The sequence below is a fragment of the Taudactylus pleione genome, unplaced genomic scaffold (genome assembly GCF_031769625.1).
Source record: "Taudactylus pleione unplaced genomic scaffold, aTauple2 ptg000032l, whole genome shotgun sequence".
Taxonomy (NCBI): Eukaryota; Metazoa; Chordata; class Amphibia; order Anura; family Myobatrachidae; genus Taudactylus; species Taudactylus pleione.
Genome location: NW_028284434.1, coordinates 9,366,422 through 9,382,795, shown reverse-complemented (window position 1 = coordinate 9,382,795; position 16,374 = coordinate 9,366,422). Strand labels below are relative to the sequence as shown.

Genomic DNA, 16,374 nt, shown 5'->3' with positions numbered 1-16,374 from the left:
AGGAGGTGGCAGTGGCCATTTGTTTTTGTCAGTATATATTAAACTTTGTACAGTAATTCTAATATTCTGCATTTTAATGGGTGTATTCCTGGTGGTCTCAAAGAAGTACATTTTGCCAGTGTTCAGGAAACAGAAGGTATATGGAAACACTGTATGTAATGGTCCCTTATGATGACAAAATACACCTGTATAATACACTTAGACAATTGCTGGCGGTATGTCATACAGCTAATGCCACATTTAAATTTCATTTTACAAAAAAAAAAAAAATTCCATTGGGGCAACTAAGCTGGCAGGATTCTTGCTAATATGCAAAATAAAAAAACATCATAGCCTGACTATACTGACGCACTTACAGGTCCTGTGCATTCTGCTGCACACTTGGTTATCTATCAATACTACTGCTATTGATGACTTGCATAAATCCTCAGCTTAGCCATCATTAAATGCCTCACTGTTGGGAATTCCTCAGTCACTGAAGCAGAGGCACATACTGTGATTGCCTCACTCAATAATAATACATCTCCAGGACCAGACAATATATAGTGCGGAATTTTATAAACTTCGTCCTCATATTGTGCCATTGTTTTAAGAAAAAAAACAAACAAAAAAAAAAACATGTGGTTTGTATCCTCAATTTAATCAAATGCACACTATATTCATCTCCATACCCACTAAGCCTAAAATCTTGTTTCCGCTTATCCCCCTATTATGTTGCTAAACAAAGATTTTACATTTTGGTAAGATTTTTGCTAGTAGATTACAGCACCCGCTTTGTTGACTCCCATCGAATATTTTTAATAGAATGTTACCTTTCACCCCAGCGATGATTTGCCATAGGCCTGTCGGATTTGGATTGTCCAAATTGTGGCCAGGATGATGTATCCTTGCATGTAGGGATATCCCCATATCAAACATTGCTCTAGACAGGTACAATGTTTGCTTACACTCACTTGTCGGAATATACAATACTTACGTATTATACATTACTTGTCGGAATATACAATACTTACGTATGGCGATGCTGGGCTTCATCGATCTCTTGCTTAAATTAACCAGATGGAGTAGGAAAATTCTGCCTATCGTGTCGGCAGTGGCTAGGAAATATATTCTCAGGCATCACTGTCCTCCCATGTCTTCACTTCACAGTGGACAACACACAGAACAGCTGTTTGAGATAGTCCTTTATAAATGACCCGCCAGCTCCTGAGCAGATGTAAAGGTTTGGCTGCTATCATCTGAGTACTTGGTATGAGACCAGGATTTTATGGAAAGACCCAATTTTTTTGGTATAGACTTAATAGCAGTTTAATCTCCTTAGGTCCCTGCACTTGTATGGAACTTTGTTCGGAGTCCCTTATATACCATGATTTGTAAGTATTATTATTACCAAATGGCAGGAACTGATGTGGATGATATTTTTTCCAAAGGGTTGCAGAATATCTGTACGCTATAACTGTTAATAAATAAATCTGACTAGGTGAAATGACAGCCCGGCAACAGACAAAACTGGGAACCCATTCATTCTTCTGAAAAAAAACCCAAAGTAAGATGCTCACTATTAGGCAGGAGAATCCTACATTGGAAACTTTATCAGTCGAGGGTAAAACGGAGAACACTGAAACATGTCGGAGTCACCTACCAACACAGGCTACAAAGTATAGCATCTTTTATTTCTCTGACATAGGTTGCAGTAACTGCTCTATTACTGGTCCATCAATGTTTTCTCTTACCCCCATTCCCCCTGCTGATGTAGTATCCAATAGAATAACCTGTTTGTGAACAGAAGACCCGGCTGTGATTTAGATATTTTTATTCAAGATTCTACTGAAAGCAAAAAGAATCAACTTCTACTGACCTCGTTATATATATTGTACCTGACTGTATCCGCCACTGGTGGTGTTTATTACATTGGATATGTATGAACAAAATTTGCTTCTGCAATATTAAGTACATTAAAAATAAAGTGTTTGAGGCACAAAAAAATAAATCAATTGTGTTTGAACAATATACGTCTTTAATTATATTCCAAGAAAGGTAACAGTATTTGCAAATATTTATTCCTGTAATAGCTTGTCTTGAGTTTATATACTCTGAAAAGATACAGAATTCTTCATGCAAAGAACTAGGTTTACAGTTTGCACATAAGCTATGTAATATACAACTGTACAATATTTACATTTTAAAATTAAATTTAATTGCTAATAGAAACATTCTGGATTTGCTAAAAAATAAATAAGAGAATGATACGCAGACATTTCAATGGTTATCTTGGTCTATAAATGACCTAATAGCACAATTAAAAGATACACGGAAATGAGTTTTACCCAGTATGCATTGCTGTACATTGGAAACATTGATCACTTCTGTAAAATACAAAGGTTGTATTGTAAAAGCACAAACTGTTTAAACTACTTTAGAAAAGTTACCGATATCTGTTTTCTGAGCACAAGATTTAGACCAGCTGAATCTTGATTATGACATTTGCTATATTTATATATTTTTGCAAGTTTAGATAGCAGTCTCCAGACTTTAAAGAAACAAAAGGATATCTGACAAAACACAAACGCTGGTTAGTGCCCTGTAAGAGAAATAGTACACAGAATGAGAGGAAACTGCAAAACTTAGGAATAATAGTTTTGAGAAGTCACAGTAAACCAAGGTCAGCAGTTTCCTTATTTGAAAAGAATTTTAAGCAACGTCAATGGAGATCCCACTTCCTCATCGAGACCTGGCTGAAGCCATTATTTTGCATCTTAAGTGCCCAATGCAAAGCAGATATCTCAGTGGAGGTAACTGCACTTTAAAAGTGCCTCTCTCTAGATTTTATGAGCCCGATAGTGAGAGGCAAAGCAGCCACATCTGTGATTCTTGCACATTCGTCTGAGGCATAGATATGTATCTCTGCTGATCTGTGGGCTACTCCTAGCTGCACACTGCACATGCGTCTGAGGCATAGATATGCATCTCTGCTGATCTGTGGGCTACTCCTAGCTGCACGCAAGTCAGCTGGATCTCCACTTTCAGCTTAATGTGTAACCGGGTGCAATGGTGTGCTCACAATTAGGATAAAGTATGCCCTGAGCGCAGAGATGGCATTGTGTGCTATTCAGAAGTTAGCGCACACAGAGACGGACGACTGGGCGTTGCTGCCACACAGATGCAATTCGGAATACAGGGGGAAATCCGCAGCCATTTTCAGGCACACAGTATGGGAACAGATACGGCCACTTTGCGTGCGACTACAAATCAGGCCTTATAAGGGCATATACTACACTAATGCTACTTAAAATAGCGGCGCCAATTTTGTGGTCAGACCCAAAATGCAGAAAAATGGTACCTAGTAATTCACTGGAAATTCACAATGAATAAGTTAGGTCAGATCAGCAAATTGGCTTCCTCCACTGCATGTAGGCAATAGATGCACTATAAACAGATAAGGCGTGCACTGTACTATCTGTTATGGTGTACAAGCTACTAGTCATGTAAGTAAAGGGTTACACCATATGCAAGGTTCTTCTTGCCTGATCTGGAGAACAACGAGATGTGGTCACATGGCAGATAGCGGTTGTTCTGCTATGTGTGTGGCTGTGTTTTTAGCTCACCAGTATAAACCGGTTTAGGTAGCGTTCGATATTTAATGTCTTCTATAATATCAGTTTATTTTGTAATATATCACAGTGTAGTGTCTTTTTTAATTTTAAGATTCATCGTGATGCCACCCATCATCAGTGTGTCACGGGCATATGATCCCCCACGTACACATCTACTCACTCAGTCTGCCACACAACCAAATCTATGGGAATTGTGGACACCCACGTGCAGGGTCAGTCAAATCCCACCGACCTGCTAGTCTAGGTGACAGATTGCACAACAATGAAAGCACTTACAGATCCCAGGTTCTCTGATGTCCCCACAGACACGCCAATGGAAGTCAGAGGCAGACTTAATCTTATCTTGTGTATCAAACCACTGATCATGGCAATTATAAACAATGTAACGCCAGCTGACAAGATAAGCACATGTGCCAAGTTTAGTCTTAAATTCAAATATCAAAAATGAACCCTTCCTCTATGTGGCATCTACCCACATAGTTATAACAGGAAGCAGCACAAGGTAATATAACAATTAAAGGCAATAGATCTCTTTTAAGACAGATCAGGTGCATATTAACAGTGGAAAAAGCCATTTTACTAAGCAAAATTGAGCCTAAATTCACCAGAGAAAGGGACATCACTGAGGCATTAGTCACGTGACGTAGCACATGCTACTAGATACTGGTTCAGCCCTCAAAATGTCTGCCTTCAGTGTGCAAAAGTAATGGGTGCATTTTAAGTCTGCAATGCCTGCTTTCCTTCATTTATTCTGACCTGGCAGTGTCTATGTGGACATCCCACACCATGCCAAACACTGATCATGTGCCCTTACAGCGATCACCAGGTTCCAACACAATTGTGTAGTAATGCCCATTATCAAATCTACGTATTACACAAAACAGTGACGTTTACAGCATAAATTACACATAACACACAGTCTGTACTGGTTACTGTAGGTCTACACAAGCTCAGTGAATAAAAGGTCCCAGAATAAAATGATTTAATTGCCATGGTCTTGTTCAACAGACACCAGAAAAAGAGTATAGTCCACAGTGACTACCTGCTCTTATAATCAGAGACACAATACATTGAGACACTGAAATGCCAAAGACCAAATGGAAAATGCATCATTTAAAAATGCAACAAAAAACTTGATAACTTTATATGTAGATCTACCCAAACAAAGGAAAGACAAACTGTCTATAACATTACATTGCTGCCAATAGGTCAGATTATTTATTGACTAAAGTCATTGACTTGGGATGGACTCTTAGAGAAAAATGATCAAAATTATGATGATATTCAAGGAAACACAAATTTGTACAAATCACCAAGCAGTACAAGACTGCAAAATATAAAAAGTGGGAGAGGATAATGTAAAAAAAGGTTGGACTTGCAAAATTCACATATATGAACAAAATCTATTCAGATTATGAATAGAGCAGAGTATGCAAGGGCTAAAATCGTACAATAGAGAAACGTTTCCCCTATGCAGGCCAGATTTCCTGCCCACTGTCTCTCCCCTCTGTGTCACTCCTGTCTATCTCCCACTTCCCTTTAGGTTATAAGCTCTCCTGAGCAGGGCCCTCTTACCTCATGTGCTTTTCCTCACTTAAACCAATATCACCTTCCCAATGCCAACAGCAGCGCCAATCCTTAGGGTTTGGCCGGCCCTAGTGCTTATCTGGGTACTATGATTGCTGCTGCAGAAATATTTATAAACCTTGTCCATGTCCTGCAATGTTTTGTAATGTCACAGTCACTTTTTTCTTGTTCTGTCTCTGTCCACGTAATCTCTGTAATGGTGCATATACACTGTCAGATTTTTCTTCAGATCTGAACAATAAAGATTTTAAAAATCGTTCATATCTGAAAGAAAAATCTGAAATGTGTGCAACAATGAACGATGAACGTTCCCGTTTGTCAGATAACCGTATCTAACATCTGATGTGTTTGCAGTCAGATTTGTACGATTTCCATTCATTTTAATACAGGCTGAAATCGTTCAATCGTTTGCAGATCGTTCAATCGTCCATCTGACGTATCTGACCGTGTGTATGCACCTTAAGGCGCTGAGGACCCCTTGTGGCACTGTATAAATAAAGGATAATTATAATAACACTGCAGTGAGCCTTCTACCTTGTAGACTAGGTGATCACAAAATTGTTTGCACATAAGCTGGTCTTGCACATAAAGATCTGACTATTCTGCCTAATCACCATCATCCAGATCTGTTTCCCACCCGGCCCCACATGGGTTATAATTTGTACAGATCTGGATCCCATGGAGAGCGCAGTTGGTCGGTGACAGTACACACAGTGCTATATTCCTACAGACTCCTGTTGTTCTCAATCTCTTACTACAAGCATCGTCCCCTGAGGTTATTCAGCAAGAACAATGCCGTCACCATTTCAGGTGAGCTCTGCTTTATCTGAGAGGCTAATTCCACATAAAGCTAAAAAGATATTATTGGCTGGAATACAGAGTGCTAAAATAAAATATGACATGTTATTTACCTGCACTGCATCACTCATGCTCATAGATAACTGCTCTCTGTCGATGTAACAGGCCCATTTGTGTATATATTGAACCCAAGCACAAGATGTAATTTCCTCCTTGGACGGGCTCTGTTCAGAGTTGTCAAAGCCCCTCCCCTGTGATGTTCTCATTTACACAAATGGGGAGTTTGGGTGGTCCTTTGACAACCTAGGCTTTTAGTGTGAGCCAGGATAGCTGAGACTGCAGGGTCTCCAGCTTAAGACATATAAATTCAGGTGGGGACCTGACGAATCAATAGAGTGCAACTAACTGTAGGAACTGCTTTTTGGCAGCACCATGAGTCTATCGCCTCACAAAATACTTCTTTGAGGCTTTGTTAATCAACTTATTTTTTTTCACATAAAATGACACTGTTTAGTGATGCAAAAAAAAATAAAAAATAATAAAAAATTATTTTTTTTACCAAAAACAATCAAAACATAATATGAGGCCACTGGCAAACACTGGTCACAACCATACATTGTAATATCATTGCATATTGTCAGTCCTATATTATACCTTTTGCAGTATGTAGAGGGAACACACAAGTGTATTAGGCCTTTGTCTCTATACAACATGTAACGCCTTCCTTCCCGCATCAGGGTGAAGTCACACATGACTGAATAATGCCATCTGGGCCTGTCCACCTGTGACAACATACAGAAGGACTGACTAGAACGGCAAAAGGCATCTACTGCTCTCAGGCACCTGGTGCCTAAAAGACATTCGTGAATTTGATTGTTTAAGGCAGAATTTTGAATCTTCTTCTATTAAACACCAAACCACTTGCTGCACCGCACCACACAGATAAAACATGCGCAGCTGAATGACATCATCACCAAGCGCTCCTGTACAGCACCGCCATTTCTCCTTCTCCAGGGTGAGCAATGAGCAGGCACAATTGTGTATTCCCCCTGCTAATAACTATTATATTTACAGTCAATATAAGCTGGTGCTACCCGATATTAAATATATATTGTTTTATATATATCATTTAAAAAAAAAATCTGTACAGAAGAAACTTTAGCTTATAGATTTTCCATTCAGTGGCTGCACCAGAGTTCAGGAACTGGCTGCAACAGAGAAGATCCTTTGCTTCAGAAGCTGCACAATACAATTGAGAGGTTATACCGACATAAGCCGTGTACAAAGAACAGGTCAGTATAACGGTAGCAAATGGGACCATCATGCAATGTTATGGCTGCATCTCGCCTGCTCTACTGCCTTCAGTTCAATCTACACAGCTGCCATTCTATCATACACTGTAAGGTGTAGGATTAAACATGAAATCAGGTGTCTCTACAATGACTATAGCGTTAGTGTTTTTGGTTGCCAGTTGCAGAGGACAGGAGATATTTACATTATGACAAGGAACCATTCTTACGAGAAGGTAAGAGGTTGTGGAGTCTTCAAGTTTACAATGTCTAGACCTCAAATTAAATAAAACAAAAAAATGAAAATGAACAAACAAAAAACAGATAAAACAAAACGGAAATTCTGGGTTGATACCACCACCACCATATGGCAGCCATCCTCACTGCAAGTGATGTTTGTCATGCGGCCAGGGGAGGTATCGGTAGTTCAGGTTAAGGTTGGTCCTTCGAGTTGTACCGTGAGTAATACTTTCCGAAACTTTCTTCATGAGTTGCACAAAGAGAACACAGGTTATTTCTTGTTAGCGATCCTCCTCTTCCTTGTTGCTAGCATGTCATAGAAGGGATCTTTGCTAATGCTCGCTCTACAGGAAAGCACACAAGTATTACTTTACAAAAAAAGACTGAAAAGTGCACTAGAAAATAGTGGTGTGACAAGGTACACACCGACATCAACGGACACATACAAACAGTGCAACATGAGTCCACAGTCTAACAATTCATTGGGCGTGAAAGAATCCCATGACAGTCGGTTCAGCCAACGTTACTGTCTCCCGTGTTTGTAGGAGATACTGGAATACATTCATATATATGTAAAATTCGCCAACAGAGGGCGCTCCAGTACAGTTTCTGCATTTGGTTGAATTGTACTGCAAGTCAATTACTCGGATATATTTAAAGAAGACGTGTCCTGTAAATTCGTCACCATTGAAAAGGAACCATGACATGTTTTATTTTTTATGTCCAATGTTGGGGTCAAGGAAGGGGGACATATAAAAAAAAAATATATACACAGTATTTATCTTAAGAGATTCCCTTGTAATAGTTGTTCTGTGAAACAATGCATGCCTGGGACAGAATATCTTTTATCTACATCACCATATAAGAATACTGTAACCAGTACAAAAGTAAGCTATTCTATGTACAGTACATTTCCAGAATGTACATAACTGGCATCTAAGTGCACACAAACAAATCCTTATGGTATAGCCCATGGGCTAGCCCTCTACAACATGGGACCAGAGCAGAGATTAGAGGTGCAGTAACTGAGGCTCCTGATGAAAACACTATCACAGTGATGCAGAAAAAGGACATTAGTACAGGAAGACTGTGATCATATAGAGTCACACCTCTAGAGAATATAGCTTCTCAGCATCTCCCCATACATAAATATAAACCACAAGTGATGTTAATATAGGTATAACTGGGATGCGGATCGCCAGTATACCGAAGGCAAGTACTGGTGTTAGGAGGAGGGTTAGGCACTAAGGGCAGGTTAGGTTTAGGCACCGGGGAGGGAGGGTTAGGTGTTAGGTGAGGCTTACTTACCTGGGGGTGTTGGCATTCTAATCTGGTCGGGATTCTGACCGCCGGCATCCCATACCCATCCCATATAAATTACTGTAAATAATATCTGGATAAATGGCTAGTTCTGATATCAGAAGTCACCAACTATTAGGCAACTGTAATAAATAATGCACCCACTTTTGTAAATGAATATGGACAATAGAAGCTCCCCCAGATATCAGTGTATAAAAGCACTGCTCCTAAGCCATATACTTTACAATAAAGAGTGTACTATCCCCATAGGGGTTCCGTATATTTTGTCACAATATCGACAGTCATTATATACTGTGACACTGAAATGTTGACAGGTACATGTCGACATTTAAAATTATAACAACCACAATGTCAACACTAAAATGTCAACTTTGATAAAATGTCGACAGTTACATAATACTGACACCCAACTTTAAGCTCAACCCTATAATTTCTATTGTTGACATTTTGAAGATGTCGATATTTAACTAGGTCGACAAGACATTCCACATTATGTTGTCAACATTGTGAGTGTCGACAGGACTTCATCCCCCATATAGAATGAGTTGAGACTGTGCTAACCTGAAACTCTGTGAAGGGGGATAGCAAGGGTCATGGTTAGTAAAGGATAATTGGAGCATGAGAAGGGATGTGTACGATTCGTGATAAAATGCGCCCTGGAAGGAAGACTTACTTGATGGACTTTATCCATTCTTCCTTTTCTTCAGGGGTCGGTGCAGATATTCTGTACACAACATGGTTTCCTTCAACCACTCTCCCATCAGCCTCCGTTTTACAGGCCTTGATCACTTGTCCTTTGTGGCTCGGATTAAACAGCTCAAAACAATTCTGAAACAAAAATGAAGTCATCATCGGTATGTCATCGAATGAATCAGCAATCCGCACATAAGGCGCCAGTTACATCTCTCTCAAACAGTGACGTGCGGTGAGATCAACGGCTGGGGAGACATGTATAAAACAGTTTTTATATCAAAACTCTGGAGCATGACAGGGAGTATGATAGGGGAGGGAGTATGACAGGGGAGGGAGTATGACAGGGGAGGGAGTATGACAGGGGAGGGAGTATGACAGGGGAGGGAGTATGATGGGGAGGCTCCGCCTACACTGACCGCATGTTCCTGCTCTCAAAGTATGACAGAGGAAATACAGATATCCATATAACCAGCTCACAAATGACTGTGGTACCACTGTGAAAAGGACTTCTAGGTCCATCTTGACAGAGGTAGGTGTGTGTGTTTGAGGGAGGGGTATAATTGCTTTGGTTATACTTTTTAACACTCCTGAAAATTTAATTTTTGATGACTTTCAACACAACTTTGATGCGTATAGAGGCTCGATACTTCTCTGTGCTGCGGTTATTAATCGCATTACCTAAATGTTCACGCCAACTTCAAGCATGGCTGCGAATGTTTAAGCAGGAGATGTCTACGCTGAAATAATCTGCACTGCTGGCAACAATAAACAGTTCACCTATGACCTATGTACTAATCCAAAAGTTTTTATGTGCTGCAAACACAGTAATCCTTCATACAGTAAAACTAGTAATAGATTATACTTAGTCTCTCCTTCTTGTGGAGCCTTGCATGGACTCTGTGGGGGAAATTTACTAAAGTGTGGCTATGTATGCAGTTTGCAGAATGCCACATATTGGATGCGATTTTCAGAGCCAAACTGCAGGACTGAAGCCGCGTATCCACTTGCCGATTAAAATGAGCGACTGAACGATATCGTTCCATCGCTCATTAATCGTGCACGAATCGGGCATGGAACTGTCAAAAACGACCAGTGATGCGCGCTCCCGCTGATAGTTTTCAACATCAATCATCGCCTGAACATGCTGGTCAATCTGACGATAACGACAGATTGGCCATGTTCAGGGATGAGGGAGTGCCTACACTGAACGACATATCGCTCAATGTAGGCACTGCGGGGGAAGAGGAACGACTGTACGATTACAATGTTGTAATCATACTGTCGTTCCACTATCTGCTAGTGGATACGCAGCGTTGCTGGCCTGTGGTTTTGGAGAATGATAACTTTGGATTTGCAGCTAATCTCTGTCAGTGTTGATTGATTTTATACTTTATGAGATGTGTTTATGTAATCTTTACTGGTTATTATGAAACTAAAAATGGTTTAGGATTCTTCAATGCTAATATATAAAATAACATTATATATATATATATATATATATATATATATATATATATATATGCCATTCCTTTGGGTACACAGTGCTGTTCTAGTAGTACAAGGGTGGTTCAATATGTAAGATAACAAGACCTCTTGTGTTTGTAATGTTCTCTATTTCATTCTAGAGCAGGTAGACCACTGCTTCCCCTTACGGATTTCCTCTATGCCTTGGTGTATTGTTGGAACAAATGCTTAGACAGGTATGGGGACTATGTGGAAAAATAATCTATACCAAGGCCACACTATTGATTATACAGTATGTATGTGCATGGGTTTAATACATGTACGCAATGAAAGGTCTTGTTACCTTATTTATTGAACCACCATCTTATTTTGTTTTAAAGGTAGATCTATAGGAGGATAAGAACTAATATCCCCCTGAACAGCAGCTCAAGACTAGGACATTTTTTTAATCAAGTTTTCAATTTAGTATCTATTCTTTAATTTTTTTTATAGAGTTTGAAATATTTTTGTTGTGCATCTGTTTTTAGGTTGTGTTGTGGTGGTTGGGGTTTTATTTTACATGTTGATCACTTTGATAATCTTCCTTTGTGTGCCATTACAGTTGTCTCTTGCCAACTTCCTCTATAGTTTCTAAAATGGTTTTGTTGTGTGTTTAAGCTTTTAGCTATGTTGTCTACCTCATTGTTTTTGGTTTCTGTTGGATCTTGAATGCCAAATATTTCTTTCTGCTGGTTCATATTAACTTCTCATTCTTCTACTGTGGTTTTGTGTTAGATCACTAGGCAGTTTGATAAATTCTCTATTCCAGTAAACCAGGCTTCTTTCAACATTTTGTTGTTCATGTATAATGTACGTAGGTTGTGGTATCATGGACATATTAGTTTAACTATCATATTTTTGTTAAGTGTCTTGATAGAAAACTAATCCATGAAAAAGAATTAGTTGGATAACTCCCTATAGCTTTTTTTTCTTAACTTGTTTTGTATGCCCCAAAATTCTAATTTAAGCTCAATTATTTAATGTGGAACACAATCTACAAACAGTTATAGAAACTAGGGATGTGCAGGCTCTGATTAGTTTGGATTTTCCCCACCAAAAGAGGCAAAACGTCATCTTTCATGAACAAACATCATCTTTCGTGGACTTTTGTCCAGGAATTATGATGTTTGTCCATGAAAGATGAAGTTTTGCCTCTTTGAGACCCAATTTTTGGCGGGAAAAATCTGAACATTGCAGCAAAATCCAAACTAATCAGAGCCTGCACATCCCTAATAGAAACCCAATCCTAAAAATGAAGCTTAATACCCCACTGACCACTTTTGCTATTGTCAATGCTACATGGTTCCTTACCAGTGTTTTGTGGTAATTGGAGCTCACCTTAACCTTGCACAATATACTTTTGATTAATTTGGAAAGTTGTCTGCACGGAACAGTCCTCAATGCTCTGGGGAGGCGGCTGAGCTGTAACGATCTACCCAGTGTTTTTACTGTGAGGTGCTACTAACTGCTGTAAACATCTAAAAACATACCAATAATTTTTTCCCCACTCTACATGATTTCTCTTACCACAAATAAGTAGTGTCAAAACCTGCACTGCAGTCACAATCCCCTGAAGTTGAGGGTATATCAGAGTGTGAGGTTAAAATTCCCATCAAGCTAATTGGAGGGTAGGGGCGGTAAGTCTCCTGATTACCAGTCTCCGTAGCATTTTGCAAATAAACATTATTATATGATAGGTTGAAGAGGTAAGACTTTGAGGCAACTTTAGTGGCAGCGTCACCCAGTAAAGAGACCCTTTAATTGAGAAATATCAATTAAATAGATTTGCTTTAACAGGCATCCCTGAGAGAAATCCATATCATTTGTATTTACAGGTTGAGTCTCCCATATCCAAAATGCTTGGGACCAGGGGTATTTTGGATAACGGAATATTCCGTATTTTGGAATAATTGCATACCATAATGAAATATCTTGGGAATGGGACCCAAATCTAAGCACAGAATGCATTTATGTGTTATATACACCTTATACACACAGCCTGCAGGTCATTTTATACAATATTTTCACTAATTTTGTGGCTCAAACAAAGTTTGTGTACATACATGAAATTTATTTATGTTTCATATACACCTTATACACAAAGCCTGAAGGTAATTTTATACCATGTTTGTAATACTTTTGTGCCTAAAACAAAGTTTGTGTACATGGAACCATAAAAAAGCAAAGGTCTCACTATCTCAGTCATGCTAAAAATATTCCGTATTTCGGAATATTTGGATATGGGAGACTCAACCTGTATTTATATTTGATAGCAACATAATTCTAATCATTCAGGGTTTTCTCCATATTATATCAAAGTTTTACCTCAGAATCTGAATAAATTGGTCATCATGTATTAGGGCTAAAGCATTTTTCATTCCCTCTGAAAACTCCTCTTCTTAGATGATAGAGTAGTGGACACTGATATAGCCTTTGACAAGGTGTTTTTTAAATAAAACAAACGTTATTTTTATCAGCATTTAAACAGAGCAGGTAAAACAATATACAATGTGTTACCCACCAGATGGTGCTATGTGATGTAAAGATACATCGCACACGCCGTACACACTGCCCGATCCGATGCAATGTGCCGTTACATACTGCATGTAACCGCACATGGTCGTTCACCACATCATCCCATCTGCTGTATACGACGTATGACCGTCATGCACATGCAATCGGCATTGACACTGCATGAATTGTATGATATATCGTTCCAATTCACATCGGAACGATAGATATCACGATATACCATATAGTGTGTACCCAGCTTTAGTGTCGGCAGGTTAGTAATAGAGACTGCCCTGTCTTTCAGCGTTTGCAAGGCAGCAATCTCCCGAAGAACGAACAAACACAGTAAGACGACATAACCATGTGATACTACTCACACACAAAAACAATGACAAGTACAGGACACTTACTGGTTTTCGGGGATCTTCCACTTCTCTGATGCTCAGATTTTCCAAAGGAATTATCCCTCTTGGCTCTTTATCCTGTCACGTCAAAAACAGGGAGATTAAATGAGAACAAATGTAACTTTACCTGTTCTAACATCTGCAGCTAGATACAAAAAGAGTCTCAAAGATAATTATATATAGGGCCTATCTATCATAGTAAAACCTGTATAATGGGTCCTTACAAGTTCCCAAATACAACAGTATACTGCTGAAGCAAATTGTACCATCACAAACGAAGTTTTATTGCCAAATCCAGATAATAAACAGACTTTCTATGCATTCCTTCTGGGACCCTTGCGGTATGGTGCCATATTGGTGGAGACCCACCAGGTATGCATTTATCAAAAAATACCCACCCAGTCCTGGGAACTGCTTTCCTAAACTATAATTTATGCATGATCTCTATATTCATTAAGTGTCTGGAAATGGGGACACGGAGTAGGGCTGCATAGCATCAAAAACAGGTTCAAACTGAGCTCTGTAAAGCAGTTCACTTGCTGAGAGAATGTATTTTGAGAACATCTTTAGGTTGACTAATTCACAGAAAAAAGGCAAATACAAAATCTGCAAAAATATCCCCTAAATAAAGCTGGGTACATTCACACCCTGCAATGCCTGGCTGACCGGGTTAAACGCTCCCTAGCAGCCGAGCAGTCTTCACCCAGCTTGACCCCCTGTGAGCCCTGTACACACTGTGCTATAAACAGCTCAGTGTGTACGGGCTTCTATGGGATCGGGAGGTCGGGTCGATAAATATTAAACAGCACCTAAGATGCGACCTCCCAATCCTGGGTGTTATGAGGGAATCGGTATGAAATACCGCCAGCCGCATGAGTTCCCGGCAGCGGAAGCCCAACAGCGCTGGAAATCCCGATCGTCGCTAAGGTAAGTATAAACTAACCTAACCTGATAACCATCCTTAGGGGTGCCTAACCCTAACCTCCCCCCCAAGTGCCTAACCCTAATCCCCCCTCTAAGTGCCTAAACGCCCCCCTTCCCCGCTGCCTAAACTTAAGTCCCCCGGGGGGTGCCTAAACCCTAAGTCCCCCCTGGGGGTGCCTAACCCTAACCCTCTCTCCCCCTAGCCTAACCCTAACCCTCCCCGGGGGGTGCCTAACCCTAAGTCCCTTCCAGGTGCCCTAAACCTAACCGCCCCCCCGCAGTCTCCCGGCGTCGGAGAAATGACAGGCGTCTAGATTTAGATGCCGGTCATTTAACCCACGCCGGGATAAAGCAGTCGGGAAGCCGTCGGGATTCCGGCAGCCAGCTTCCCAATTGTATACCGTTATGAGGGCGTTTATCAGCTAATGCTCCTGCAACAGTACTGAATACACACATATACAATCGGCAGCCCAATCACCTCATGTCGTGTGACCAGACTGAGGATTGTATAGGTGTGTTCCCAGCTTTAGAAGCAGTGTGACATTTTTTCTTTTATATTATTAATACTATTGTTCTAGCACTGTTGTTCCTGCAGCCTTGGGAATTTTCTAACAATATGGAATCTCTCACACCTATTTAGGACAACCACTTACCGTTGTGTATTCAAAGTAATAGAGGCAGTTATCCGTCAGGATAAACCATCTGCGTTTCCACGTTTTTACTCTTCCTCCTGGGAACACAAAGGTTCAGACTGTTAACAAACGCAATCTACAAAATAATGGGACTCTACAACCAATAAGTTGTTCCACTCCTAATCTCTTTACTTTTGGGCCATGGAGACCCTTGGAGCACAGCTTGCATAGGATCTGCAGAACACCCCCTTAATTACGACTGTAGTATAAAGTTAAAATCTCAGTAAGAACATATGCCTTTAATTTATCCTACATTTATTAAATCCTAAAATGGGGGAAAAAATCAGGTGCAGGGGGAAATTAAAAGTGGCATTCAAGAAATATTTCTCAATCATGGAAAATATGCTGTTTATGAATATCCCTATGGATTTTCAGATCATTTCATATAGGTCATAAAATTCTTCCACTCGCAGTGTCCCAGAATGCATTACATGCAGGGCACAGCAAGACTAAAGTATTATATTGCGTGTGACAAAAACTTAAGACAAGCTTTGGAAAAGATCCAGGGGGTGTCCCAAAGAGAAAAAAAATCTGAGGCAAGTTACTGTGCAGGAATGAAGTCATTCAGTATCTATTAGCTGGGGCATACTTACTGCAGAACAAGTCTAAAACTAGGAGATAAATATAGCTTCCACCTGTTTTACATTTCATAGTTTATGTACAAAAGCCATTTTAACCATTTCGAACATTTAACCTTGAAAACATTGTTACAATTGAATAACATTTTGGGATTACAAAGAAAGCCGATGCAAGCCTGGAACGGACGAATAAAGGATGTCTGGACACAACAGTGAAGATG

General features: G+C 39.8%; 1 protein-coding gene across 1 annotated transcript in view; it reads right to left on the bottom strand.

Moving 5' to 3' along the window:
- Positions 1–1,994: 1,994 nt before the first annotated feature.
- CYTH3 (cytohesin 3) overlaps positions 1,995–16,374 on the bottom strand; it is a 148,549-nt gene continuing 134,169 nt past the window's right edge. The window contains exons 10-13 of the mRNA XM_088451955.1: positions 15,537–15,613; positions 13,966–14,037; positions 9,522–9,676; positions 1,995–7,872 (exon numbers count right to left, since the gene is read on the bottom strand). Of these exons, the coding sequence (XP_088308081.1) occupies positions 7,800–7,872; positions 9,522–9,676; positions 13,966–14,037; positions 15,537–15,613 (377 nt within the window). The 3' untranslated portion in view covers positions 1,995–7,799. The remainder of the gene's footprint in view (positions 7,873–9,521; positions 9,677–13,965; positions 14,038–15,536; positions 15,614–16,374) is intronic.